The following is a 26,458-nucleotide window of genomic DNA, read 5'->3' on the forward strand; positions in this document are numbered from 1 at the left end:
TATTGTGTATGTGATGAAATTCATTTGACAGCTTACAGCATTCAAGTTCCTTTGACTTCAAAAGGTGAAATAATGACCCTGTTAAAATGTCTTCAATGGCACAGTTTAACTGGATAAGCTTCATTTAGTAACAGAGGTGATCTAACTAAAGCTTTATAGAATGCTACCATTATTTCCATGACAACCTGTGTCTCTTTACTGAGGTCAGATCTGCAGCTTTAATTACTAGCTGCAGCTCTGAAAAGGTCACTGGGCAATGCCAACACACTGTGGCCAAGGATCAGAGCCCCAGTTAACAGAAACTGAGTTTTCAAGCCTGCTGAGGCTCTGCTAATAACTTCCAAACTGCTAAACAGCAGTGTCTCATAATCCTTGCAATGGTTTCTTTTAGAAAGAGCAGAAGGAGTAAAGATGGTAAGATTATAAATTGGCTTCCTCAAAGGATACCATGGAAATCACACTTTTGATTGCCAATTATGCCACTGCATTTAACTTTCAGATAGCGCAAAAGACTCAAGGAGTGCAAAACAAAAGCACATTCCCAGAAGGGAATGAGAACAGCACTAATTACAAACAGCAGCTCTCAAACTTGATGACAGGAAAAGATGAAGGAGACAAATGCAGAAAGGTTAAGTGTTGAGTATATTCTTTCAGCTTCGAAGGATGACTCTCAGGGCTTCATGAAGTAACTTCCTATTATACTAGTGAGTTGTCACAGCAATACAGGTAGCAATAACTTGTGTCTGACTGTGTCCATCGACAATGCAAGCACACTGTCAGACTAATGCAGTACAAACAAGCAGGAAGAGTTTCCTGTTGCGGTGGCAGAGGGTTAGGGGGAGAGAGTTTGTCTCGTGCTGGGTTAACCACAGGACAAATAACTGGGACTGCAGTGACATAGACCTTACTCGGGAAGCGCACTATCGTCTCCATTTCAAGCATACAGAAAAAGAGACACGTTTGCATTCACTGATGTGAAACTCTCAGCGTATTCACCACCCCAGTTATGTACAGCCAGTTCCTTCCTCAGGTGTTACAAAAGTAATCTGCAGTCAACCACTCCCTGTGGCTACCTTCTCTCCTCATCTTCAGGCTTTCCCACTAATGCACCTCAAAGTGCTTCAGCAAACCACTGTGCATTTTAGAATGACTCCTCCTACCTATACAAGATTAGCTAGTCTGGGAAAACTGACATTGGGGAAGGCTAAATGACTTCCAAGGCTTTAGTCCTGAACCCTTTAATTGCAAGGCCACAGTTCTTCCCATTAAAGTTATTCATCCCAGTGTATCACCAGGCAGATTCTGCACCAGCTCTCAGTAGCTTGTTTTAAAAATTCTGCACTTCCAGACCACTAACTCTAAGGGATCAGATGACTGTATCTTACTAACAGCATCAGACAACATTGCAAGTTGTCAGCACAGTCTGAAGAGCAGACTGTTCATGCTACTACACCTGCACTGCAAAGGTCCTTCCAAACACACACATTACTTGAAAAATCCATGAGAAGCACAGTTAGTAGAGATTAGAGATAGTAGCAGATATTTGGGTCAAACTATTTAGTCACACAGAAGTAAAAAGGAAATCTCATCCTTAGTTTTTCACATCATATAGTACAAGGCACAGAGACACAAATGCATTTCATGGTTCAGGGGCAAAGTCCTGCCCACACGATTACTCACTTTGTATTGGGAGACTTCCACTCATCTCTTACTGGCTGATCAAGCAGGGACATCATGGAATAATTATCCAACATGAGACCATCAGGGTCATCTGTCTGACCTGGGAGTTTCCCAAGGGGAAAGTCTTTCCATCGTACTTCATCTGGGTAAAAACAGTACATAAACAAGAAGTCTGAGCTCCCCAGAGAGATTTTCAAAAAACAAGATCCCCCCAAGTCCACAAATACGGTCTCAGGCAACTCAGCCATTCAGCAGAAGTGAACAATCTCAGGTACTCTGCAAAAGTAAGTCTGAACTATAGTTTCAACTAATTTTACTTCTAACCTTACTATCTCTTCCAAAGAAAGTCACTGTAGTATATGAGACAACAGGGACACATCTGGAGTCATGTAACATCATGCAGTCTACACAGTGCAGCTCGTCCAAACCATTGTGAGACGATGTCCATTAAAAGAAACCCCACAATCTTGTAGAGCAGCCCTTCATATTTACCTTCCTCTTTTAAGCATACTTTCATTTGAAACATACACATTGACTTACATACATTCATTTTAAAAAATTACTCTGCATACTTCTGTAAATTGAAAGAGCCATTTCTACACATATGAAGATACAAAACAGCACCTTTGCCTCCAGCAGCTCATTCCTCCAGTGAGACTAAGCATCAGCTTCTTAATGACTCGCTGATATTAGCAGCTGCACAGCAACAGTGACTAAAGAAGAACTGAAGCCACAAAAGTAGAAGAGTATAAGGCTGGGGAAGCCCACTTAACCAATAAAGCAGTTCTGGACAGACAGGTAGGCTGGGATGAGATAGCAAAGAAAACGAATACGACAATGTCTTGGAAATTCTATTTGTTTTTAAGAGCACCTATTGCTGTTTCCTCACCATGACTTCACATTTGTTAAATCTGGCTTCAAACGGGGGCCAGAAACTGCACAATGGGAAACCATCTATCACAACTGATAACATCGGTGAGTCCATTCCTTTATATTCTGGTGCCAAAATTTCAAAGGCAGTTCACAATAGGGAAATCCCCCTTTAAATTTCATTCTTATTTCACATCTAACTAAATGAAAGATACAAATTATTATGTGTCATTGTTTTGACAATAAGATTTCTTAAGCGTACGTGCTTTCTTCATACCAGAACACTTATTTCTGGAATGCTTACTAGCAGCTCAATGAAGATCAGCAGACAGAAGCTTTCAGAAGATAAGGCACTCCACTCCAGAGAGCCAGCAATAATTACACAGACTATTTGAGACCCCTGCTAATCACGTACAACTTGGCCATTTCCTTCTCTTTCCCGGAAACAGGTTTGTTTTGTGCACCTGTTATCTGCTCAAAACCCCAAGTGTTGCCCTAAAGAAACAGCAGATTTATTTGTTTTTCCTTTTATATTGTTCTTGGGCATTTAATAGAACAAAAAATCTTGACACAGGATAGTGCTTTCTAAGTGTTATAACTTTACAATTAAAAAAGGGGCAGAAATAGCATTTGGCAACATCCAACGCAGCTGTAAGGCAAATTACCATTATATATACTTAACAGGTTAAGCCCTCTCCTCGGGGAACAACCTAGTAAATAGTTGATATACCACATGTTGTCGTGGGTTTGTACATACCTACTGCCTATAGTTTCAAATTGTTTAAGGATGGTAACTATGGAATAACAGATGTTATTCAAACAGAAATTAAGTTTACCCATAAACAACTACATAAACAGAATCTTCACAAAAATCAGGTGGTTCAGGAAACAATGTGTGTTCCTCCAGTGAAAGCTTTGCTTGATCTGAACCAAAGTCACTGAAGCAGAGGAAAATTTTGCTTCTGTTCTCAAAACATCCAGCTCTAACAAGCTTTTCACATCAGCACAACTAAGCCAAGCTGATTAGGCAGATTTCCCCGCCCCCCCCCCCCCCCCCCCCCCCCGGGGGGCAGGAGTTTTCCTGTGAGTGGGGTGAAAGAGTTCATGGTCTTCTATCACTTTGCCTCCAACTCCTCTCCACCAATCTCCTCCCCCTGTCTTCAAGTCCCTCCATAAATCACTCATCCAAAAATCTTCTTAGCTGCAGAACCCTCCATCCCAACAAGAAAGTACAGCTACTGTAATAAAGCTAACAAAACACTGGATATACTGTTTATTCCCTCTAAAAACTTGCCTGCTCATTTCTTTTGCTTGCCACCATGTCATAACAGCAAATTTCCTGGAGCATGGAGCTTACGAGCATCCGACTGGTGTTTTCCAGCACAGCCAAACTGTGCTTTCAAATACCCCCAAGTCTGACAAACAGAAGCCCAAGAAACATCCGTATTTTCTTTGCCATTCACAGCTGGCATATACACTGCCCCATCAATTGGATACACTGAAATTTTAAAGTTTGGAAAAGCCTGATAAAGACCTTAATGAGGCACTAACAACATGCTCCGGGAAAAAGCACTCACAGTATTTTAAGAGTTTAAGAGAGATGACTCCTGCACATAAACAGAAGACTGGAAAAACCCCAAGTTTTCAGTGATTTGGCATTTAGATGATTTTAAAGCACACTTCAACTCTGGCCAGGCCCAGAGGGCTGAGCTGCCTTTGCATTTCAATTAACATTTGCCAGTGATGCAGACTGTCTAATTCTTACAAAGTCATTTTTTACCTGCAGTGATCTGCCAGGCGGACCCTTGCAGTGCTGCCCTTTTCTCAGCAATAGCCACCATGTTACCAGAATCAGCAAGTCTTTCCAAAGGATTTGTTTCAGTTACCATCTCTTCTTCTTCCTCCTCCACCTCCTCTACACCATCATCTCTCTCCAGCACATCTTCTTGTTTCTCTACAGTCTGCCCTTGATTTTTAACCTGATTTTCTTGCCTGGCCCTCCACTGTAAGCTCTCTATAGTGTAAATTGGCTGTTCACTGCAGTCTGAAGAGAGGCCTGGACTGGACAAAGGGCCACTTCCTTCTGTGTAAACGGAAGCGAGATAGAGAAGGTTCTTCCGCGAAGAACGTGGCAAGCGAGGTCTCATGATTGTGAGGATCCTAGAAAGGAAAAGGGCAATGTAAAAGTCTTAAAAGCAAAAAAGATTCCCGATAAACGTTTATCAAGCTGAGCAGCCTTTTAAGTGTGAGTTTTCTCCAGGACACCTCGCTCATGTATCTCCTCTGACAGGCAAATCTGATTATTCCCTGGTGGGTGGATGCTGGAACACTCCCTCTTTGTGATTAAAATTAAGGACTTGGGATACTTTTAACTGAATTCCTGCTTTGCTGTTTTCACGTGGAAAAAGTTACCACCTGTGCTAGCAGTCACACCTTTGCTACCAAGTCACTTTTCTTCTGACCAGGTTGCTTCTTTAATACCTCCCCAGATAATCTCCACTTTCATTTTGAAGGTGCATTCCTTTTAAATTCTCCTCCTTCTTCTCTTTATAGAATCAATGGGGAGATGAGCATCAACAAGCAGGGCTTTATATGCACCTGCCACAATTTCTACTAGATGCAAAGGAAGGGAAGGGAATGCAGCTATAACTCAGCGTATGACAGCCAAAGCTGTTACAGAGCACTGTTTGCTGTCCCTTTTCTAGGTCACAGGATCAAACTTACAGCTGAAGAAGGTGTGGGGTTGCCCAGCAGGGAGCTTCCAAGCAATTATCAGTCAGTCTTATCCACTGCAAAGGAACTTTATGGAGGAACAGCTCCTTCACGGACACCTGTTTGTTACAGTGTTGTCTCTTCTTCCCTTCAAAGAAGATAATGAAAACAACAAGGTGCTCAAAACTCACCAAAAATATACCCTTCATCCCTTTGCATTTTTACTGGAATACATTCTCAAATAAGCTGGCATTCCAATCCAAGTCCAAGACCAGATGTACTGACCAAATAACATAAACGTTGTTACAAGGGACTTGCCAATGCACTGACAGCTAGGTTAGCTCCACAAGATGTGACCACAGTGAGATGCAGACGTTCCCAAGCAGGTTCTGTGCATGCCATCCTAGGCAGGAAAGCGACAAGATGTGTTTGTACAGTACTGTCCCAAATAAACGCAGTATACTGCTTCTGGGACCTGAGATCATTCCACTCTGCAATGAGTAGACTTAACAGCTGGGAACTACTACCATTCAGGGATCTTGGTACATAATAGATATGCTCAGCACTGACTGAAAGTATCAAACATGAACCCGTGACTGCCACAGATACTGGCAAAATCTTGGTGCAGACTGAGCCAGACTGGGAGAGGACAGAAGAGGTGGCAAAATTAACCAGCTGGAAACCTCCTCAGGGATACTCTATATCGCAGTATAAAAGTCCTGTTAACAGAATTCCTGTGACACACTTCAAATAATTAAAAGCTCTTCTGTGCCCCTGTCTCTGGAGCGAAACATACAGTTTGCCAATTTAAACAGTTCTAAGGAGTTAGGAACAGAAAACTAAATATTACTTATTACTTTTATGTAAGTTTAGAAGACACGAAAATCCTGTGATAGGATTAAAAAAAAGGACAGCAAGACTATATGAGTATCTTGTAAAGGCAGGTTTCTGTTAAGTGAGGAAAGAACTGGGAACAGGGAACTCATAACAGCTTACATATAACATCTTTCATTGTTATCCGCCACTGTTATTTCCTGCAAGTACTAATATCGGGAAAAAATAGCACTTAAGGGCCTGATCTTTCATGGGAGAGATTGGCTTTTCCTATCTTGAGGAGGCTGCAGCAAAGTGGCCAATAACAATTTCATTTTTTTGCTAAGAAATGCATGACATAATAAGCCGCAGGTTGAAAAGTGTAAGAAATGCAACAATAAAAGCTCTACGTTCACATGACAAAATGTAATAATTAGGTTATTGCACTTTCCATCTAAAGGTCACACCACTCTTCCAGTTTTCGGAATAGTACAGAAGAGACTCTTACATTTTTTACGCACAGAAATTCCAGACATACTCACCAGCATTTACTTTGGCAATGCCAGTCAGCATCTCAGAAATCCAGTTGATCAAGAACTGAGGCCGGAGTTCTGAAGAGTCAGAACACTCCTTCAACTCCATAAACATTTTCTCTATTAGGATCTGTGTAAAACTTCGGGAAAGGAGGCCTGTCAGCAAAGGCTGCCAAAAGCAGTAAAATGTCTGAGGAATTTTGAACTGCCATACCTCTTTATTTGCTGCAATAAGAAAAAAAGAGAAGCCAAAAATCACTGTTGTGTAATTTTTTGTGAACCACGGGTGTGACACTTGTTGCAAACTAAAGTAGTTCGTTCTGCGATCACTGGTTCCAGGGTATTTCCTGAGATTCTCACTGAATTTGGAACTATAATTTTCTTCTGCTAGGGAAATAAAATAAGCAGCAAATTGATAATTAACAAAACAGCTCAAGGAAAGCAAAAAATACAATGCCTGATCTAATCACATGGTAAACCACAGGAAAATCTATGTGTTTTGCCAATCTCTTTCCAGTTTCAGCTTATTTCACACATAATGAAGAGCTACTCTGTTTAAAAATACGCTGCAAAGAGAAGGCACAGTGAGACAAGCAACATAGAATCAAAAAGCTCCTAAACTTTTACTACTGTAATACAATCACAGAAATTTGAGGATCTTTCTTGGAAAATCTTTGGCTACTGTTTCCAAGAGGTCCCAGGGAAATAGACAAATTATTAATTTTCATTGCCTCTAGGTACCTAATTCTGTTGCAAAAAATCCATGCAACTCCACACATGGGCAGCAGCATGGAACTAAGATGCAACTGGTGAACGAGGCTCAAAAAAACCCGACTTAGATTTGCTTCAAATCTTCAATGGAGAAAAGAAACAACTGTGAGTTCATGAAATCAGTAACTACTGCAGATAAGGGCAGAGATGAAAGCTTCGAAAGACATTTTGGCCAGTCAGCATTCAGTTCTGAAGAGCTATCTTTCCATGGTAAGAAATTTATGCAAAAGCAATAGCTAAGCATGGCCATAAAGGTGTCTGGAGAACAGGTCACAAGATGTTTAAGGACCAGATATATGAAAAATACATAGAGAATTAGAGATTTCAATACAATGAGAAAAAAAGAACAGACTTGGACTTAACACTAGCTATGCACTTTTTACTTATGTGGTGCCCAAAACACTAACCTTCATACTTGATATTCAGCATCTTCAGACAATCCATCTTTGGGATGAGAAAGCCATCACTGAGAAGAGCTTCAGCCACTGTCTCCCTAGAGCAATCAGAGTCTTATTAATGCCACTTGCTCCTTTACATATGAAAACACCACTTGCACCAGTTCTGAAACAAGTTTGAGAGCCAAATACCTGGAACTATGAGGAGGTGATGTAGCTTGTTTTAAGGCACTAACATTGTATGCCAGTTTTGGGCTGGATATATCGCACTAGACTTGGAGGGAATGTGCAGTTGTGCAAACTAGAACAGAACCAGTACCTTGAAGGAAACATTTCTGCTCGAGTTGCAGAGGGAAGTATCTTGGTATTTCAAAAGCACAGGAACATTTATCATACTGAAATACCTATGGTTTGCAGTATGCTCCAAGTTTTCTGCCAGCAGGCCAGCCAAGATTTGAGGACCTCTGACCCACAGAGCTAGGTTAAATTTCAGGGGAAAAGCCAACTCTGTTGACTTGCTAACAAGGCACACCGTAAGGTGCAGTTTACACAGCTGTTCAGCAGGTAAGTTGCAGTAAGGTCATAACTGCTCTTCCCTACAGCACCTGTAGCTGCTTTTTGGATGTCTTCTGCCCTTATAGCTACCCTGAGAACTTCAGTTAGTCTGACAGCACTGAATGGTCCAGCTCAAGGACATCACCTCCTATTAGGCTGGCTTAAGGCAAGTGGAATACTGAGGGGACCCACATAGGTAGGCTGAACTGACACTCTAAAGTAAAATAGAGCAGAAGAGACACAAGTAAAATTCCCACAACTACCCCAATATCCAGCCATGGGATTCTCTTGAGTTCTTCTGTTCATGCTTCTATCCATGAGTTTCTCTATCCGTGCAAAGACACAGCACTAAAATCACTGAATCACTAAGGTTGGAAAAGACCTGCAAGATCATCAAGTCCAACCAACACCACCATGCCCATTAAACCATGTCCCACAATGCCTCGTCCACACGTTCCTTGAACACCTCCAGTGATGGTGACTCCACCACTTCCCTGGGTAGCTTATTCCAGTGTTTCACCACTCTCTCAGTAAAGACATTTTTCCTAATATCCAGCCTGAATCTCCCCTGGCGCAACTTGAGGCCATTTCATCTTGTCCTGTCGCAAGTCTCTTGGGAGAAGAGACCAACAACCACCTCTCTGCAACCCCCTTTCAGGTAATTGTAGAGAGCGATAAGGTCTCTCCTCAGCCTCCTCTTCTCCAGACGGAACAACCCCAGCTCCCTCAGTCATAAGACTTGTGCTCCAGACCCCTCACCAGCTTCGTCGCCCTTCTCTGGACATGCTCCAGCACCTCCATGTCCTTCTTGTAGTGAGGGGCCCAAAACTGAACGCAACATTCGAGGTGCGGCCTCAGCAGCACCGAGTACAGGGGCACGATCACCTCCCTACTCCTGCTGGCCACACTGTTTCGGATACAGGCCAGGATGCTGTTGGCCTTCTTGGCCACCTGGGCACACTGGCAGCTCCTATTCAGCTGGCCGTCAATCAACAACCCTAGGTCCTTTTCTGCAGGGCAGCTTTCCAGCCACTCGTACCCAAGCCTATAGCGTTGCATGGGGTTGTTGTGACCCAAGTGCAGGACTCAGCACTTGGCTTTGTTGAACCTCATACAAGTGGCCTCGGCCCATCGATCCAGCCTGTCCAGATCCTTCTGCAGAGCCTTCCTACCCTCAAGCAGATCAATGCTCCCACCCAACTTGGTGTCGTCTGCAAACTTGCTGAGGGTGCACTCAATCCCCTCATCCAGATCATCGATAAATATATCAAACAAGACCAGACCCAAACCCGAGCCCTAGGGGACTCCGCTTGTGAGCGGATGCCAACTGGATTTCGCTCCATTCACCATGACTCTCTGGGCTCAGCCATCCAGCCAGTTTTTTACCCAGCGAAGAGTGCACCTGTCTAAGCCACGAGTCGCCAGCTTCTCCAGGAGAATACTGTGGGAGACAGTGTCAAAGGCTTTACTAAAGTCCAGGTAGACAACATCGACAGCCTTTCCCTCATCCACTAGGCAGGTCACCTGGTCATAGAAGGAGATGAGGTTGGTCAAGCAGGACCTGCCTTTCATGAACCCGTGCTGGCTGGGCCTGATCCCTTGGTTGTCAAAATAAACACTTAGAATAAAAATCAAGGTGGCCATTTTCAAACACTGAACAAATTCCACAGAAACAACTGCTTTTGCTATCAGACTCACTGGATTTAGAATGGTGGTACCCATGTCAAATATGGCATATTTTGGTCTGGAATGGATGAGAAAACTTGTCTTCTCCAATAGGGGTGACTTCCAAATCTAAACATTCAGGCGTGACTTAGATCCAATACAGGATTTTTATGAATACAAACAGCAGCTGAAGATCTCAGAGTGCAGAAACAACACACACAACCACTAGACCACTTTGCCATAATGAGATGATGTGGTGGGAGATCACAAGGCAAGTGGTAGAATGTAATTTGTTTCTAAAAACAAAGTCCAGTTTCAATCCTTCTCTTCTCTGGAAACTGTTCCAGCATAATTACCATTATTTCTACATGCAATGACTGATCATCATCAACTATTAAGGACATCTCCATGCATATAGCACCTTCAGAAGAGAAGCATTTAAGCAGAAGAAGATCTGACTAAGAAAGGTCCACTGGGTCAGTTCTCTGAAGCAGACAGCAGAGGATCCTTTGCAGTTAGCTCATTTTGCTTTAGGTCTAAAGGAATCTTCTGCCCTCTGCACAATCCAAATTACAGGGTATGTTGATGGGGAAACAAAAGGCTTTACTCAGATCTACACAGGCATTCTAAATTTAAAAAGCACTTTCATAGGTCACTTGACATACTCAAGAGAACTCATAAACTCTGTTATCCCTGAGTCCATAATCCAAGTTTCCAAACCTAATGAAGTCACAACCTTGTCAATGCATTCTGCGCCAGCCTTCCTCCCTCCCACATGGACTATTTTCTGCGAGTGAATAATGAAAAAAAAAAATCTCTCTTAAATGAAAGCAAGAAGCTGAGTCCTTAAATTAAGCATCTTCAGAAACACATAGGAGACTGCAGGAACAACGAGGTTTTCAGCTGAGAATGAAAAGTACCATTAGTCAGTCCTTCAGAAAAACCAGATTCTCATAGAGGCCACTGAAGAAGCACTAGCCCAGCTGCATTTGTGATACATGACAGACTCCATGTGACTGAAAGAGTTGCAGTATTTCAGGACAGATAGGAAGCAAGGCATAAGCAATTACAACAACGGTATTCAAAAACAACTTCTAGGAACCACCTTGTTCACTTATGTAAACATACACCCAAACATACATTTAAAGCTTGTGGAGTTTCTTTGTTTTTTTTAAGTAAAAAAGTGACTTGATTATAAGCGCTTGCACACTCATTGCTGCTTTGGTAGCATAATACTATTCATCTTCTCAAACAAACATCATGGTGGAGAATGGACTGGTAGCAAGGGCTACAGAAGGTAGAGCTTTTATTGAGTTTCTGAAGTACGAGAATCTGTGACCATTCACACAAGAACATTTAATGGAGAATTCCCTCTAAAGAAAGATAAATCTGCACTTAAGAGAAACCCCATGCCGTATCACTGTATTTATGTTGCTATATAAAGACCAATGGAAACCAGAGTGTGATAGGGTCTCATTTTCAACCCAGTTAACATGCTATTATTAATAAACAGAATTAGAAGGTACATGTATGAATCCATTCTGGGAACAGCTTTTAATCATTTTGGGGTCTCAAAGAAAATGTGTAGGTGGATATAGGCACAGCCTTCCCTTAACTATAAATACAACAATGTGTGTTCTTTAGAAGTTGCATCTGGATGCTGGAATAAAAATAGCATGAGATTAAGTAGGCGCTCAAGAATGAAATATGGGAGTGACTGCCAAAACCTAGAGTTTGCTCTACCATTCTGAGGCTTCCAACCCACCTCTGTCTCCCCCTCCACAAGAAGAATGTAGCTGTGATTTGCCTGACTGTTCATCACGCTCAGCCAGCTCAACTTGGTTCTTACTGGGATTTAGCCACCGGCATGTTACAAAACAAGTAACTGTACGATATCAAGATTGTCCTTTAAGGATCCAGACAGGAGAACAGGGCAAGTTGGGTTTCGAGACAAAGACCTGGCTGCATGAAGCAAACTCCAAAACTTCCTGAATAAGTCATCACTGTTCCGTCAGCAGGCTGCCAAGAAGATGGCAACAGACAAGCAGTCAGTGGGATTTTCTTGCTTTTCCCCTCCCCCCCCAGTTCAACTTTGACACACAGTCAGGTGTTTTTAAAAGTGTAGTGAAGGTAGCAATCTCACTGCAGTGCTAGTTGCAGCCTTTGCTATAATATATAAATGTTCTTGCCGGGGGGGGGGGAAGGAAAAAACGCCCAGCAACTGTATGCTTGTAGGTCTGCATAAAGGACACTCCAGCAAGGTTCAAGATGTGAATTTTTATTAAGTCTTAAATTGATTTTCAAGTAAATAATTTTCACACTGCAGGAATAAAATGGGGAAAGTAGGCATAAAGAAGGCTTAAATAAGGGGAAGCATGGCAGCATCTGGCCTACACTGCCTGAACCAAAAATGGAGATTGAGAACGGATAAAGTAACTCTGGTATGACAACAGGCAGTGGAAAATTACTATACCTCAATACCCTGCTAAAATCTGGTTCCAATGACTGCTGCCTCACATTAAAACAACTGTGGAGCTGAGCCTGTGCTGTCACTCTCGTGAAACATTCCCATTACACCACTATTATTTCAGGTACTTCACAGAGAGCATTGCAGAAGTGCAACAAAACCCGTGCAGCAGAGCACGTGATGCATGACTGGATCTTGCCCAGGGGCCTGGAAGCTAACTCCACCCCCAGCAGTACCCAGCACCAGAGCTGCGCTCAGCACTTTGTTTCCAGCTGTGCTAGCCAGAATAAAGAAGGCAAAGTCAAGGGTCACCTATTTGGCTTTGAAGAAAGGTGTCAATCAAGTCCCTTGTCCCACTTCTGTCTTTATCTCCTGATAAAGGAATGAGAAACTCATCAGGAGAAATAATAAGCTGAGTGACCAGACTTCTACATTCTCCTGTAACACATGCCCCCTCTCTAATTGGGCTCTGCCAGCTCCCAAGAATAAGCACATGTGTGAATACAGTCAAACCACTCCACACAAATCAAGGAAAATGCTTCATTGCAGCAGCTGGCCTATCTGACATATATTGATGACAAGAGCAGCAAAAATACAGGAAAGTACCCAAACTAGCAGTATGTAACCTGACACCCAGTCCCTGGGGCTTTCTGGAGCTAATACTGCTCAAAGAAGCAAAAGGAGTGGAGAGAGAGCCTGTAAAGTAAGAGGAGTAACGGTTGGAAACTCACTGCCAAAGCTGTTCTGATCCAAAAACATGTGTGTTACCTTTCCACAAGTCTGGCCTGGAGTCTGGAACTGTGGAACCAGTACTTACTGGAAATAATACATATACGCACATAAATGTAAAAACATTCTTGCCAAAACTACTCTCTGAACAGTGAGCACACAAGGCAGTTAAATGCAACTGCAAAATCTGTCTGCAGCAGTGTCACTACTGAAGGGCTTGGCTCTTTGTTAGTTTTGCAAGCTGTGAATTGTGGAATAGTCCCCCATCCTTGGCTGCTCTAAGTGGGGGATTTCCCTGCATATCAGAGCAGCTATTTTAATGAAGTTGCGTGATGATTAGGAGTCACTCAGGAAACCATGAAACAGCTAACAGAAACAAAACTCACAAGACAGAAAAAAAATTCATTTTTACAGCCACAGAAACCAGCTTCGTCCTCTCCATTTTCTTTATCTTATTTGAAGCCTGTACTTAAGGGAACCATCAAAAAAGCCTTATTCAATGTATTGCAATGCAGTGAAGACAAAGTTCTTATGAAAGCGTTACTGCCAGGTTTGATTACTTAAGACATGACAGATACCCTAGAGATACTACACCATCAGACTTTTTTGTTGGAACAAAGGATCCAGTGATGCTATTTTTCACAGAGTCTTGCCTTATCTTTGGAGTTTCTTTAAGCCACACCTAGCATCTGAGTTTCATGCTCTTACCTAAGTTACTGGGCTGGAATTCCAAACAATGCTCTCAGAAAACTGACAGTGAAAGCTGGAAATGAAATCAGGCTCCTGAGATGTGCCACCTAGTTCTAGGACTTTCCCAGAGAGATGACAAACTTTTTAAACTGCTTTAACTTTGGAAGCAGTATCTCATAAGCACACCAATTCATTTGTGCCCTGTAATCCATGCTATCACATACACCTGAAGAAGGAAGGATGTAAAAACAATTTTAACCTACTGCCACTTTACCTTCTAAAAAAATGACTGCAAAGCAGTGAAATTCCCAACACATTGTGCAGGAATTACATGTTTCACTTATAATCTATAGCTATGCTAAAATATTTCCACAAGTAGGTCTTTCTGAAAGACAAGAAAAGTCTAACCCTTCCATTTGACTTACCAACATATAAGGACCTGAGCCTAAACATTGCAGTAACAACACTGAAGCATCTTAACTACTCATCAACAATAACGGCTTTTCAGAAGAAAAGATTCACGCGCAGGCACTTCTGGACTAACAGAAGCTGTTTAACAGAACATGACAACTGCATAGATTCCTTCCAAGTTAGAGGTGGTGTTGGGGGTGGGATGGTTACTTTCAAGTTTTCTCTACATCTGCCAGGCCAGAGTTTCCTGTAGAAACAAGTAATGCAAAAAAGGCTGCCACATTCTGGTGAGAGCATGCTGTATAGAACAGCATTCCACTGCATCAGATTTAAGCAGCTTAAAGACGCACTTGAATTCAAGTCTGTTAAACTGTTTCAGAGGCGCCAGGCTGATGACAGGAAAGCAAACTCTTGCTTACATGCCCACTGGCCAGATACACAACAAACAGGCCTACACAGGCTCCCCCCATTATGCTGCTCTCAGAGTATTTGCTCTTTGCTCAGGAACACCCTTCAGAAGCAAGGGGAAAAACATAACCAAGCTTATCAGCAGAAAAGCTAGTTATGACAAGCTGTGATCACCATTGATAACTGTTGATGCTGTACACAAGCACCACTTCAAGTCAGACTACTACCGGTATCCTGGAGTTGGGAAGTGCTCTGGAGACATTCAGTCCTCTGCAAAGCAGAAAACTGGTTATTGACATTAGGGGGTTTGGGGTTTTTTTTGTTTGTTTTAAAGTTACTACTTTCAAAAAGAGACTAGACAATTCCCCTTTTTACTGCACACTCCTGGATCAGCAGTGGCTCCATAGTAGGATCGTATGTTATAAAACTCATCGTGTGCCATAATCTTTTCCCTGAACAGAACTCCAAAGAGGCTTCCCTTCCCCACATACCTGCCCTCCAGTCAGTACACAGCCAGCCACAGTAGTGAATGTTTCATCAACAGCCCTGCCTCAGAATCCCATCCCACTCAGTTGCTGTCCATTCTAACAGTTTAGGCACTTCTGAGATGGTGAATTCAGCCTGCAGAGTTCTTCTGAGAATCACCCATGAAATATATAAAGATATAGTGTGATGTGCTTAAGATAGAAACTTGAGATTATTTAAAGGGAAAACCGTTAGCATGGTTTGGCTGTGCTAGTAGTAAAGAACAAGCATTGCAGAGCCCTGGGAACTGGATGGGTATTCCAAGTGTTTGTATTCTCAAATATGCCATCAATTCCAAGGGGTTAAAAAATGAAGCTGCCCCAGCTCCCCTCTTCACCCCCCAGCACATGGTATTTCACAGCTTGATGAGGACAACAACTTTGAAACACTACTGCCTCAAGGCCACAAAGACAGTCACTAGCACCTAAATTCTGAGTATTCTGGGGGAAGATTTAATTTGATAAATGAAGTAGATTCTTGATTCTTTTGGAAATCCACACCATCAGGGTTGAGTGTACTTTGTGCAGCTGCATGGACAAACAGCAAGAGCTGACGCAACAGGTGGTTCATACAAAGATGATGACTAAAAACTGCTAGAATGTGATTTAACACACTTTCATGGGATACTACAAGCATATTTTGCAGAATCAGTGCACAGCAAGTGAATCAAAAGCACAGTATTTTCCAAATTAAGTACTTGTTTTGACCATATACTTATAGGACAGTACTGTTATGAAAACTAAGTTTTGGATAGACTAACAGGAGAGCATGCCAACAAGGCAGCATTAGAAAGACCCCAAATACATGATTGTCTTAAGATCTTCCCTACTTCAGTTTTCCTGTATGGAAACGGACTTGCTACAATCTTTCACCTGTTACCAATGCATTACAACTCTTGCCTGAAGGTTTCCCGCAAAACCCATTTCACGTGAGATGAAGTTTCTTGTTCTCACTCGAACCTTTCAAAATCCTTGTTTTGTACTGTGGCAGCCTGTTTCCCCTCTACCATGTAGCTGATGCCAGGTTCAAATACTTATTTATATGTAAAAGCAGCTGCACTTGGTCCATTCGTGTTCTGACAGTGGCTAACAGAGGATGCTCAGGGAGAGAGTATGAGAATCACAGGTAGGTGCAATGGATTGCTGCCACCGGTATTTTCCAACCATCCAGCAACAGACAGTTTAAGTGATATAGAAGTCCCATGTTTAGTAAGTTATGCTTCTCATTACAGAATCTTCATGCTTTCTTGCTCATTACTCCATGCTCAGCAACTGATGGGCAACGCCACTAAGGTGCAAGTCTCTTCCTCAGGGCTTTCTTCTGGCACAACATCTGATAACCTCTTAAACTAATCGGTAGCTTGTACAGTATATATATTTATATCCAAAAGATCAGGAGTTACAGCTTATATCTGTAATGTGATACTCTCTCCCCTCTACAGAATTACACTGATTACATTTCTCAGAGTGGGACAAGATCTTCATGCAGATTTATATAGTAATAATAAACTCTCAACACACTGGGCACTAGAGGCCCTGTAGTAATAGAAAAACAGAAAGTATAGAAGAGGCCAAGTATTGCCCTGCAATTTTGAAGAATTCTAAAGGTTACTGTGAAATTGAAGTCTACACAAGGTCGTTGGGAGAGCTTTTGAAGACACTGAAGATGCTGACATGCCTTGGGGCCAGCACAGCTAAGTCAGTGACAACACCTTGGAGACCATCTGGCACAGGAAACATTACCCATTAACACAGATTAACAACTCAATCCTCAAGGATGTTGAGGAAATCAACAAATTGCTCTCTCTGTGATCAGCTGAACAACAAGGTGAAGAAGCAGTGCAACAGGTCTACAGGCCCAGCTCTGCACTGTATCTTTCACCTCAGTTCCTTATCAGAGATGTACCTGTTCTCTTGCATCAGGTCTTTAATCTGAGCCAAAATCCAGTCCACTTCTGAAGAGGAATCGGACCACAGTTCTCGAGACTTCGAAACTGACTGCACAGTCTGCATAACCTGAGTGAAGGAAAAATCCAAGCATTAACAGAAAGTACGGTCCAATGGCAAACAGAAAGGCATTGCTATGAAGAGAAGATGCATATGCCATACATACTTCATCAACAGCACTTCAAAAAACTCACAAAAAGTTCCCCTTCTTAGGAGCATATTAAAAATTAATATAAGCCATGTCATAGTTGGAAAAGGCCTGAATTAAAAAGGCAGCAGCACCAAGGAGTCACAGTCCCGGCATTCTCTTTCTGGTTCTAAACCTTGCTCTCCCTGACTTCAGCACAAACCAGGACAGACTCATTTTGAAACATTAACTCCACATGTGGGGTGGGGATGAGGTTGCCTACTCAGGACAAGGTTTTGCCAGTCATATGTATGCACACAGGAGATCAAAATGTCAAATCAACACAGCCATCTAGGCAACCTGTAATCAGCTGAGAGCCTCTGATGAGCAGGAGCAATACACAAAACAGACTACCAGGTTGTACCAAGAACGGAAGAGAGAATATTGGAGGTTAGTGCTCCTCTGAAAGGTAGTGATTTCTTGGTTTGATATATACCTTATCTGAGTCTGTCCAGCAAGGTAAGACATGCCTTCTACTTGTGCTCACAACCTACCCAAGTGGCAATTCTGCCATCACCACCTTCTATAAAATATTGGCATGAAGCATGTTACATCACCAACAAGTATTTAGCAAATTCTTTTTGGAAGACAGTAACTGCTGAGAGAAAAGAAGAAATTATTTTCCCTGCCAGGTAGGAATGTAATGTAAAATGAGACTGGGAAACCAAGGTGTCATTTTCAGGACTGTGATTAGCTCTCAACCTATATATGCAAAGCTACCACTGCATGCAAAAGATACTTTAAATGACAAATCAGGTCTAAAGACATGACCTAAAGTTACTAAAGAACCTCTAGCCTACCCATACAAACAATCAAACAACAAAGTACACAGCCCCCATGACACAGCTTATTTTGGCCTGGTTTACACCTTACAGATTTATATAAACTTTTAAGTATAATAAGTAGTTAACAGAAGAGCTAAAGAAGTATCCGGATCAGAGACTGTACACCTACACTGTTATAAAGAGGACTTAGGTATAAGTGATTCTTCCTCTTACATGAAAAAGATTAGAGACAGACTATACATTTATGCAGGGAGACTCACAGGACAGTCCATGCAGGAAGACTAGCAAAGATACTGTACCACGCTTGCTATGCCAGCCCCAGTCCAGGGTAAGTGTTTAAATATAAGCCTAAAAAAGCTTCAAGTAGTATTTATTTGATATTTGGAACATTCAGTTGTTGTCACGGTTAAGAAATTATTTGGATGCACCAAACCATCTGCCCTTAAAGGGCACAAGAACACGCCCATGTAATTTTTTTCAATCAATTTCTAAGTTTCAGAGATTTTATCAACTATAATCAGTTTTAAATTACAGGTCTACTGTTGTACAGAACACAGTTTCAGAGGCCAACAAATGACCAATAGGCTTGTATCTCTTCAAATTACTGGCAATAGTTATTAATGCATAAAAGTAGTATTATGCTTTTTTATTAAAGACAAACTTCAGTTAAGAACTTGCAGGTATCAGCCATAAGAAGTAACACTCCTTGCCGCTGACAGATCTTGGCAAGCCGTTTGCCCACCCTTACTCGGTGTACCTCAGAGTGGCAAAAATGATGTATTAAAAGAAGCTATATCCGCAACACATGTATCTACAGAGCATTCATTTTTCACAATTCAGCTGTATTTTGTCATAGTTGACAGACTTCGAAGTGCACCACTTGAAATCATTTAACAAGAAAGGCAGCCTTACAGGGTGAAGAGAGAAATTTCAAAAGCACAGTATGCAGCATTCAATTGAATTGAGGCACGTAACATAGAGATTATTCTTCAGCTTGTATTTACACCATTTTGATGGGATGAGTTTCACATGAGCTTTGAAACCAAGGTTTTGAAATTACTCTTTAGCAACTGACTGACTACTCCTGTCCCCCATTGAACCCTGGCCAGTTTAAATTTTGAAGTTGCATTTTCCTATTCAGTTTGAAATACTTCCCTCTGTTCCGTTAATATGTTAAGAGGTCACTCACCACATATAATCAATTTGTCTCCTTTAAGATGCAATGCAAAATATACAAAATAAGCCAGTCCCAACTACAGAAAGGGAAGGATGAACAAAGGAGAATCATGTTATATACTCCAAAACCAAGACAATGAAGGAAACTGGATGTTCATTTTCAATAAAACTCCTGACCCTAGTTCTCATTGTTGATTAGATTAACTCTACACTTCACTGGAACATTAGCAAACTTCCTCCTTTAGCCCCTAATGATATTAATTGAAATAAAAGTGAGAACAGTTCCCCAATAACAGCAGTATGTTGGTGAGGTCATATCCAAAGACATTTTACAGGGTCTGTAACCCAGCTCTCAACACATCTTAAGAACTATTCCTTTACTAAAAAGGGGAGGCTGAGCAGAGAGAGACTTCTGGGGCAAATTATTCACAAATCTAAACTGCAGCACCTCAGCCACTGGGCCTCTGCAAAAATATACAATGGATGATAGAAAAGATGGGCTAATGACTTCTGAATGACAGGTCTCGATTTCCAGAACAAAACCAAACTGAGCACTACCCACCTGGACAAGGAAGACTTGCGATCTCCAACAAGTATATACCTCATTTATAAACATGAACAAAGTGCTCACATTAGAAACCGTCGCAGCTCAAATTGCTTGTTCTCTGCAGTGAAGCTCTACCTTGGCGAGCCATGTATGACAATGCTAGGAGAGGTATCTGAAGAAGGAACTAACCAAGCCTCTCTCCGCATTTGCATCACTCACAGGTCCCCTATGGGCTATGCACTAGACAGCAGCACCACTTTAGGCGAGAGTACCCAACCTGGCAAGCATTGGTAGCACAGTGGACACTGGCGTACTGCCACCTCTGCAGCACTGATATAAATATCACTTCTGTATCACTGAAGCTTCTAGACAGATTCTAAGTGTGGGAGGATGCTACAGGGAGAAAAAAGTGATGCCTGCAGTTATATGAAATAAACTCCTGGCACAGCAACTTAGTTATTGTAACCGAGATATATATTAACTCAGGTATTTCAAATGAGGCCTGGCCAAGAGCACTAGTTCTTCAGTTTGGGCAAGAATGAAGACACGGCTTATTACCCAAGCAGGAAATGGTAAGAACCAGAAGCGCTGATGGTCAGACTGCACTTACCCGAAACTGCTCATTCTTGTAGGATATCAGCACATCTCTGACTTTTTCTAGAAATAAACATATAGTTTAAATAGGGAATGGATCAACCATATAAGGGAGTTTTGTATCTGGGCAAGCTGCTTAGTTCTACTGAATATACACTCAAGGAAGACATCAGTCAAATGAAATCATAAATTCGGATTCAGACAACACTCTGAAGACTCCTACAGCTCCCAGACTTTTCCAGCAACATAAATTTTATCAAGTGGGGTTGAATCAGGAGTTCAGTATTTTTTCACTAACAGTGGCCAAAGACAGGCAAGTTGGATAAATCCAGACAGCTCCAAAAAAATCCCTAAACAGATCAGTTTAGGAAGAAATTGTTCCCATAGGCAGTTCATGTTCTGATACGTATTTGTACTCCTTACACTTGCATTTTAAATCTTGCATTTTAAATAGCACTGTGGCTATTCACAAACCAACCATGTCCTTATTGGACTTTGTCAAACTTTAATTTACTATCTACATGAAATGTCCTTTCTCTATCTGTGGACTTCTACTGTACCTGAAATAGCACCATCTTTCAAAATACTTCACCATTCAGGTGTCATTGTCACCTGCTATCAGGATGCCCACCAACCAGTACCAGCTAGATAAAATTTCAGATGCATTTGAACTGTATGAGTGATATACCATTGCCATTCCATTACTCTGGACATACAAATTACAGAATCTACTGTATCTGTCTGTGGTTCTCTCTTTCAGCAACTGGGGGTGGGGTGGTGTTTTTTTTTTTTTTTAGGGTAGCCAGGAAGAGGAAGGACATGCTTGGATCTCATCCAACATGAAGTCAGACAGAAGCCCAGACATACACTCTGACAAGAAGAGTGGTTAAGTGCTGCTGCGTTCCATAGTACTGCCTCTAGGTTTGGATTGTTCTAATAAATTATGTATTAAATTAAAAGTGCAGAACAGATTAGCTAGTATTTTCTGGATCACAGCTGCTGTATCTATGTATGACTCTGTTATAAAGGAATCTAGAAAAGACTTGCAACAAATTCATAGATCCTAAAGCCAGAAAGATCATTATGGTCACCTAGTATATATAACCCTCCAGACAACAGTAAGGGTCACTTCAGCATTTCGGCACACTCTCTGGACCTTGGATTGAGCTGCTGTAATCTGTTGGGTGAGTTACTCCCCATAAGCATGCCATGTTTTGTCAGAAAAAGTTATGACTAATTGGTTTTACTGTTTGAGGTACTGTTTGATACCTCACATGCCTCAAACTCGCAGACCAGCCATCTAATCTGAGCTTCTGCTTCCTCCAGTAACTCATCCAAACTAGAAATCCATTTTGAGAAAAGCTCCTTATGTTGGGTTCAAAGACTTCTGGTGATGGAAAAGCAACCTCTGGAACAGTTTACCAAAGTTCTCCCATTGTTTTGCACTTCATATCTTAGATTATGTCCAGGCTGAGTTATCTGTGTGTTTGGTTTTTGTTTTTTGTTGGTTTTTTTTTTTTTTTTAATACTATTGGCAGCTAGTGATTTTTCTGTCCACATGGGAAGTATTTTGAAGCTGGCTGAACTGCCTTTATCCTGCTCTTACTCAAGTTATGAACCTACAGAGTTTTGAGGGCTATAAAAGGACCATAGCCTTCTTTGTCAGTAGTGGCCTCAATACCAAAACTGTGGCTGTCAAGACACTACAAATAATTTTTACAATGCTTGGTCCTAAACTATCCCAGCATAACTGTTGTTACTGATTAGTAGCATACTCAAGAGAAGTAAAAGATTTTATGCTACAAATTCAGTGAGCTAATACCAAAAAAGTCAGTCAACCCAAGAATCCACCAAGGCCCAAAGAGGAATCCCAAAACCTGAGCTGAATGAAGGTATATCTTTACGCATTGTCAGGGCTAGAAGATGACATTTTTAAACTGCTTTCTCTAGCATGGGGCATATCTAATCCTTGTATCTGCCATTGTTCTAGGAACACCTGCCATGGAATTCCTTGTGTTTCTGACAGGCCTCATGCTGTGGGGTTCGAATCTCCCATGCATCACTGTCCAACTCTGCATTTGCTTCCATCCCTTCCTGCTCCTCTTCCTCGTCCTCACTTTCTTCACACAAGTTATTGCCCAGCTGACGGCTCCAATACGTCTTTCGTAGCCAGTCCAGCACAACATCACAACCTAAGGGAGAACACAAAACATTCATTCAAAACACAAAAAAATAGGTGGCACATTCCTAACTTGCATTGTGAAAAGAAATGCTGCTAACAATTACAAACCCTGAAAGCACATACAAGTCCATCAATGAAAAGGTGAATGAATTAAAAAAAAAAAAACCAACCCCAAAAAACCCCCCACAACCCAGCTATCACAGGCCTGGTAACACCCACCCACTGTCTTTCTGACAACAAAAAAGATTGGACACTGCTATAGCGCTGCATCTCGCTCAAGCTAGGCCAAATTTAAGCACAAACTAAATCCCAGCAGTGGCGTTCTGATGAGAAAATGAGTAAATTCTTTAGCATCACTATGATCAACATAGTGTCTACAACAGTAACATTAATTTTTTGTGCAGAGACTACACTAGGCATACATTAGATAGAATGGAAAGAAAACCCCTTTCCTCCCATCGCTATTTCACCACCCAGCTCAATCTAAGGACCCTGCTGAAGGTTATTTAACTGGCTCCTCAGTGCTTAACCCAAAATTCCCAGGAATCCCTTCAAATGCCATGAGCTGGTCATTCAGGCTTGCAGTACCTACTGCATTTCTCCCTAAACAGGATTTTTTAAGAGTCTCAGGTACCTCTAAACCATCAGGAAAAGCACTTACCTCTTTCCCTGAGATGAACTTCCTGCACTGTAAAGAAGCAAGAGGGCCGAACTATTGTTTCCAGTATTTTTTTTCAGGGGAAGGAGAAAGTCTCTGAACACCTGCCCTGTGATGCACCACAGCCTAGAGCCACCACACACAGTTCAGCTACCCCCACAGGGCAGCGGCAAACCCTCCTGGTGTCTCACATCACAACTCTCCCTGCCAGGACGAGCCCGCTGCCTGCCCTGCAGCACCCCAAAATGGAGGGAGGGGTGTTCCCCTCAGGGCCTGCGGCACATTGCTGCCCCGAGCGCACCTCAGGCCAGGCCTTCCCAAATCCGCCCGCTGGCAGCACTCACCCTTGCGGCACAGAGCCAGCCGCGGCAGCTTCCCATGGGTTAGCTCATGACGGAGATCCACAACCCAGATGGGGATATCCACCTGGAAGAACAGCCACAGGTGTTACCGCACAGTTCCCACTGCATCACACCACAACTATATGCAGTCCTGCAAGGCTGCAGAGAACTTCTACCTGGGCAGGAATGGCCTCTTCCAGGCCACTCCTGCACCTCAGTCCCCCAGCTTCCCACTTCAAGGGTGGGATGAGAACCCCTCCTCTCTGATCCCACTCCTCCTGAGGCCTAGGATCCATAAAAACTTGGGATTTTACAGTTTAAGTTCTTCAACCTTACTTGCAACAACAGATGTCTTTCTAGACAGACATGCTATGTATAATTTAATGAGATACTGAGAAACAGTTAAATTATATTTAAACTGATAAAACATTCTGGGTGACAGCTTGTATATCAAAGATACAAATCATATCATATATAATACTCAAATCATAAACACTCTAAGTTGCATGCAATTTTTTGCAACTTTCCTTAGGACAACTAACTTTAACTATGCAAGACCTCTATTTTTAAGCTTGATCAGTTCTAAAAGGCGAGAAGCAGCACCTTTGTCAAAAACCCAGAAAAAGAAAAAAAAGAAAAAAATCAATTCGCCATTCTCATCTAGGGGCTCCAGACAAGACTGCATATATAGGAGAGTCTCAAATACTGTCTGTTCTTCACTTTCCAAACTTGCTGTTCAGACCCAGATATGATGCTCAGTGCAGCTGGCAATAAAAGGACTCAAGTTGGTCCTGCTACTACAATTACACCTTGAACCTTCCCTCCTCCACACAGAGGTGGACAAGCTCACCTCAAGCAAGACACACGAGATGAAAATGCCTGCAAATGTGGTTAAGTGCTTTTTATGTATAACCTTGCTTGTCAAAGACTAGAATTTATAAATCACAGATTTAGCTCTGTTTCCATATCTCAGTAGCTAAGAAACAAAAACTTGTGGTGCATGCGTCAAGTGGGACTATTTACATGTAAATCAAGACTTTTGATTGCACATGATCCAAACTGCTTTAATGATCATCAGCTTTTGTTACTCCTAAACTGACTTTAAAGAAGAAAGTTTTAGATCTAGTTACATCAAGCCTTTTTAAAACTTTGCAGCTGCAAAGAATTGGCATCTATAGCCATTGTTTCGGTTACAAAAGAATGACCCCCCACAACTCCCTCCACCCAGTGTTGTTAATAGACAATGCATATGCTCTCTCTATATATATGTTATCAAGTAACTCTTGTTAAATATTTACCTCTCTGGCTAATTGTCTCAGAGGAATGCTGACCATTTTCTGTTTCCTTTCTGTGATCAAGTTGACAAACCTGCATGCAGGTTACAGAAAAGATAAAATACTGTCAAGAGCTGCAGAGAAACTTGGAACCCCAGAGGCAAATCCCCGTGCCGTGGTCCCAGAAATGCAAAGTGAAATTAGACAGCTGAATAATGCTATCTGTCCAGGACTCTCTCTCTCTCACAGCACACAGGCCTTCACAGACCTACCTTACAAGAGCCAGCCCGTAAGAGAGGATGAGCTCATGCGACTTCAATCTGCCAGATGAATCCAAGACCTTGCAACGAATCAGTTCAGCGGTGCAATCCACTGCAAGAGGCATTTTGGGACCATACCTAGAGATAAAGGAAAAACAGGTGAGCAGCCCCACAAGAATACACTCCCTCTGCCAAAAGTGTGGCTTTCTGGCTACTTTTTGTGCTCTGAAGTACACAACAGCCTGAGAAACAGTATACAGAAAGACAGCATCAAATGCTCTTTCCAGAAAGCTTTTATTTGGAACAGTGATTACATGGCTACTCCTAAGCATATGCTAAATGAGTACTTACTGACATGCTAAGCACATACCGAATACAAGATGCCACACCTAGACTGGTCTTGTGTATGGATGCAGCAGGGGCAACACAAACAGAGTAAGGTGATTTGGCGGCCTTGGATATGCTCACTGCAGCACTCTGCCTTGAGAAACCGGCCTGTGAAGCTGCGGGCATGCAGGGCCACCGTCTCCCCTGGTGCCCGCGGGGCCAGCCTACTTCCGGCATGAGCTACATGCCCGAAGCCTACTGCATGAAAAAGGCGCCCTGCAAGACCAAGCCGCCTGCCCGGCAGCACCGGCGATCTGCACACACAGCCCCGGCCGCGGAGCAGCACCGGGGAGCTGCGGCCGGGTCCCGGGCGCCCTACGGGCCCAAGACAGAGAGCGTCGGGAGCAGCCTGGGGCGGAGGGCCGGCAGGGCCGCTTCAGGGGCAGAGGAAGCAGCCTAGCCTCAGCCTCACCCGCAGCGCGCCCCCTGCCCGCGGTGTGCGGCCCGTACCGACTCTTCCAGGCCGAGACCCGGTCCAGCGCTTCCTGCTGCAGCCGGCTGTCGCCGCAGTACAGCCCCACCATCACCTGGTCCCACTCCGCCCTGCCCCTCCACGCCACCACGGTCCGCAGCGGCTTAAGCCGCTTGCGGGCCGGGGACAAGCACCGCCGCCCGCGGCGCAACGCCAGCTCCGCGCGGCCCGCCATGCCGCCTCCGCTCCCTGCGCCGAGCTTCTGCTCCCCGCCCTGGGGCGGGGCGCGCGGCGGCCGCTTCCGGGGCGGCCGACGCGGGGCTGTGGGCGGGACGCCGGGGGTTGCGGCGTCGGCTGTGGGGTGGCGTGAGCCTGTGGGCCTTCTCGGCCCCGGTGGGGTCTCCGCGTTTGCCTGAGGGCTCTAGGACTCGTCTCCCGAGTGTAGGGCGGTCTTCTCCAGTGATTCGCTGAAGGGCCTGTGGCCA

The 26,458-nt window shown here is 43.0% G+C and overlaps 1 protein-coding gene across 1 annotated transcript in view; it reads right to left on the bottom strand.

Annotated features, from left to right (window-relative positions):
• Positions 1-26,208, bottom strand: part of LAS1L (LAS1 like ribosome biogenesis factor) — a 39,210-nt gene extending 13,002 nt beyond the window's left edge. The window contains exons 1-12 of the mRNA XM_059824426.1: positions 26,012-26,208; positions 25,187-25,312; positions 24,939-25,008; positions 23,644-23,725; positions 22,460-22,651; positions 20,476-20,522; positions 17,130-17,239; positions 7,787-7,872; positions 6,618-6,833; positions 5,275-5,410; positions 4,331-4,710; positions 1,681-1,822 (exon numbers count right to left, since the gene is read on the bottom strand). Coding sequence (XP_059680409.1) covers positions 1,681-1,822; positions 4,331-4,710; positions 5,275-5,410; positions 6,618-6,833; positions 7,787-7,872; positions 17,130-17,239; positions 20,476-20,522; positions 22,460-22,651; positions 23,644-23,725; positions 24,939-25,008; positions 25,187-25,312; positions 26,012-26,208 — 1,784 coding nt within the window. The remainder of the gene's footprint in view (positions 1-1,680; positions 1,823-4,330; positions 4,711-5,274; positions 5,411-6,617; positions 6,834-7,786; positions 7,873-17,129; positions 17,240-20,475; positions 20,523-22,459; positions 22,652-23,643; positions 23,726-24,938; positions 25,009-25,186; positions 25,313-26,011) is intronic.
• Between the last annotated feature and the right edge of the window lie 250 nt (positions 26,209-26,458).

This window comes from Gavia stellata, chromosome 14 (assembly GCF_030936135.1).
Source record: "Gavia stellata isolate bGavSte3 chromosome 14, bGavSte3.hap2, whole genome shotgun sequence".
Lineage (NCBI taxonomy): Eukaryota > Metazoa > Chordata > Aves > Gaviiformes > Gaviidae > Gavia > Gavia stellata.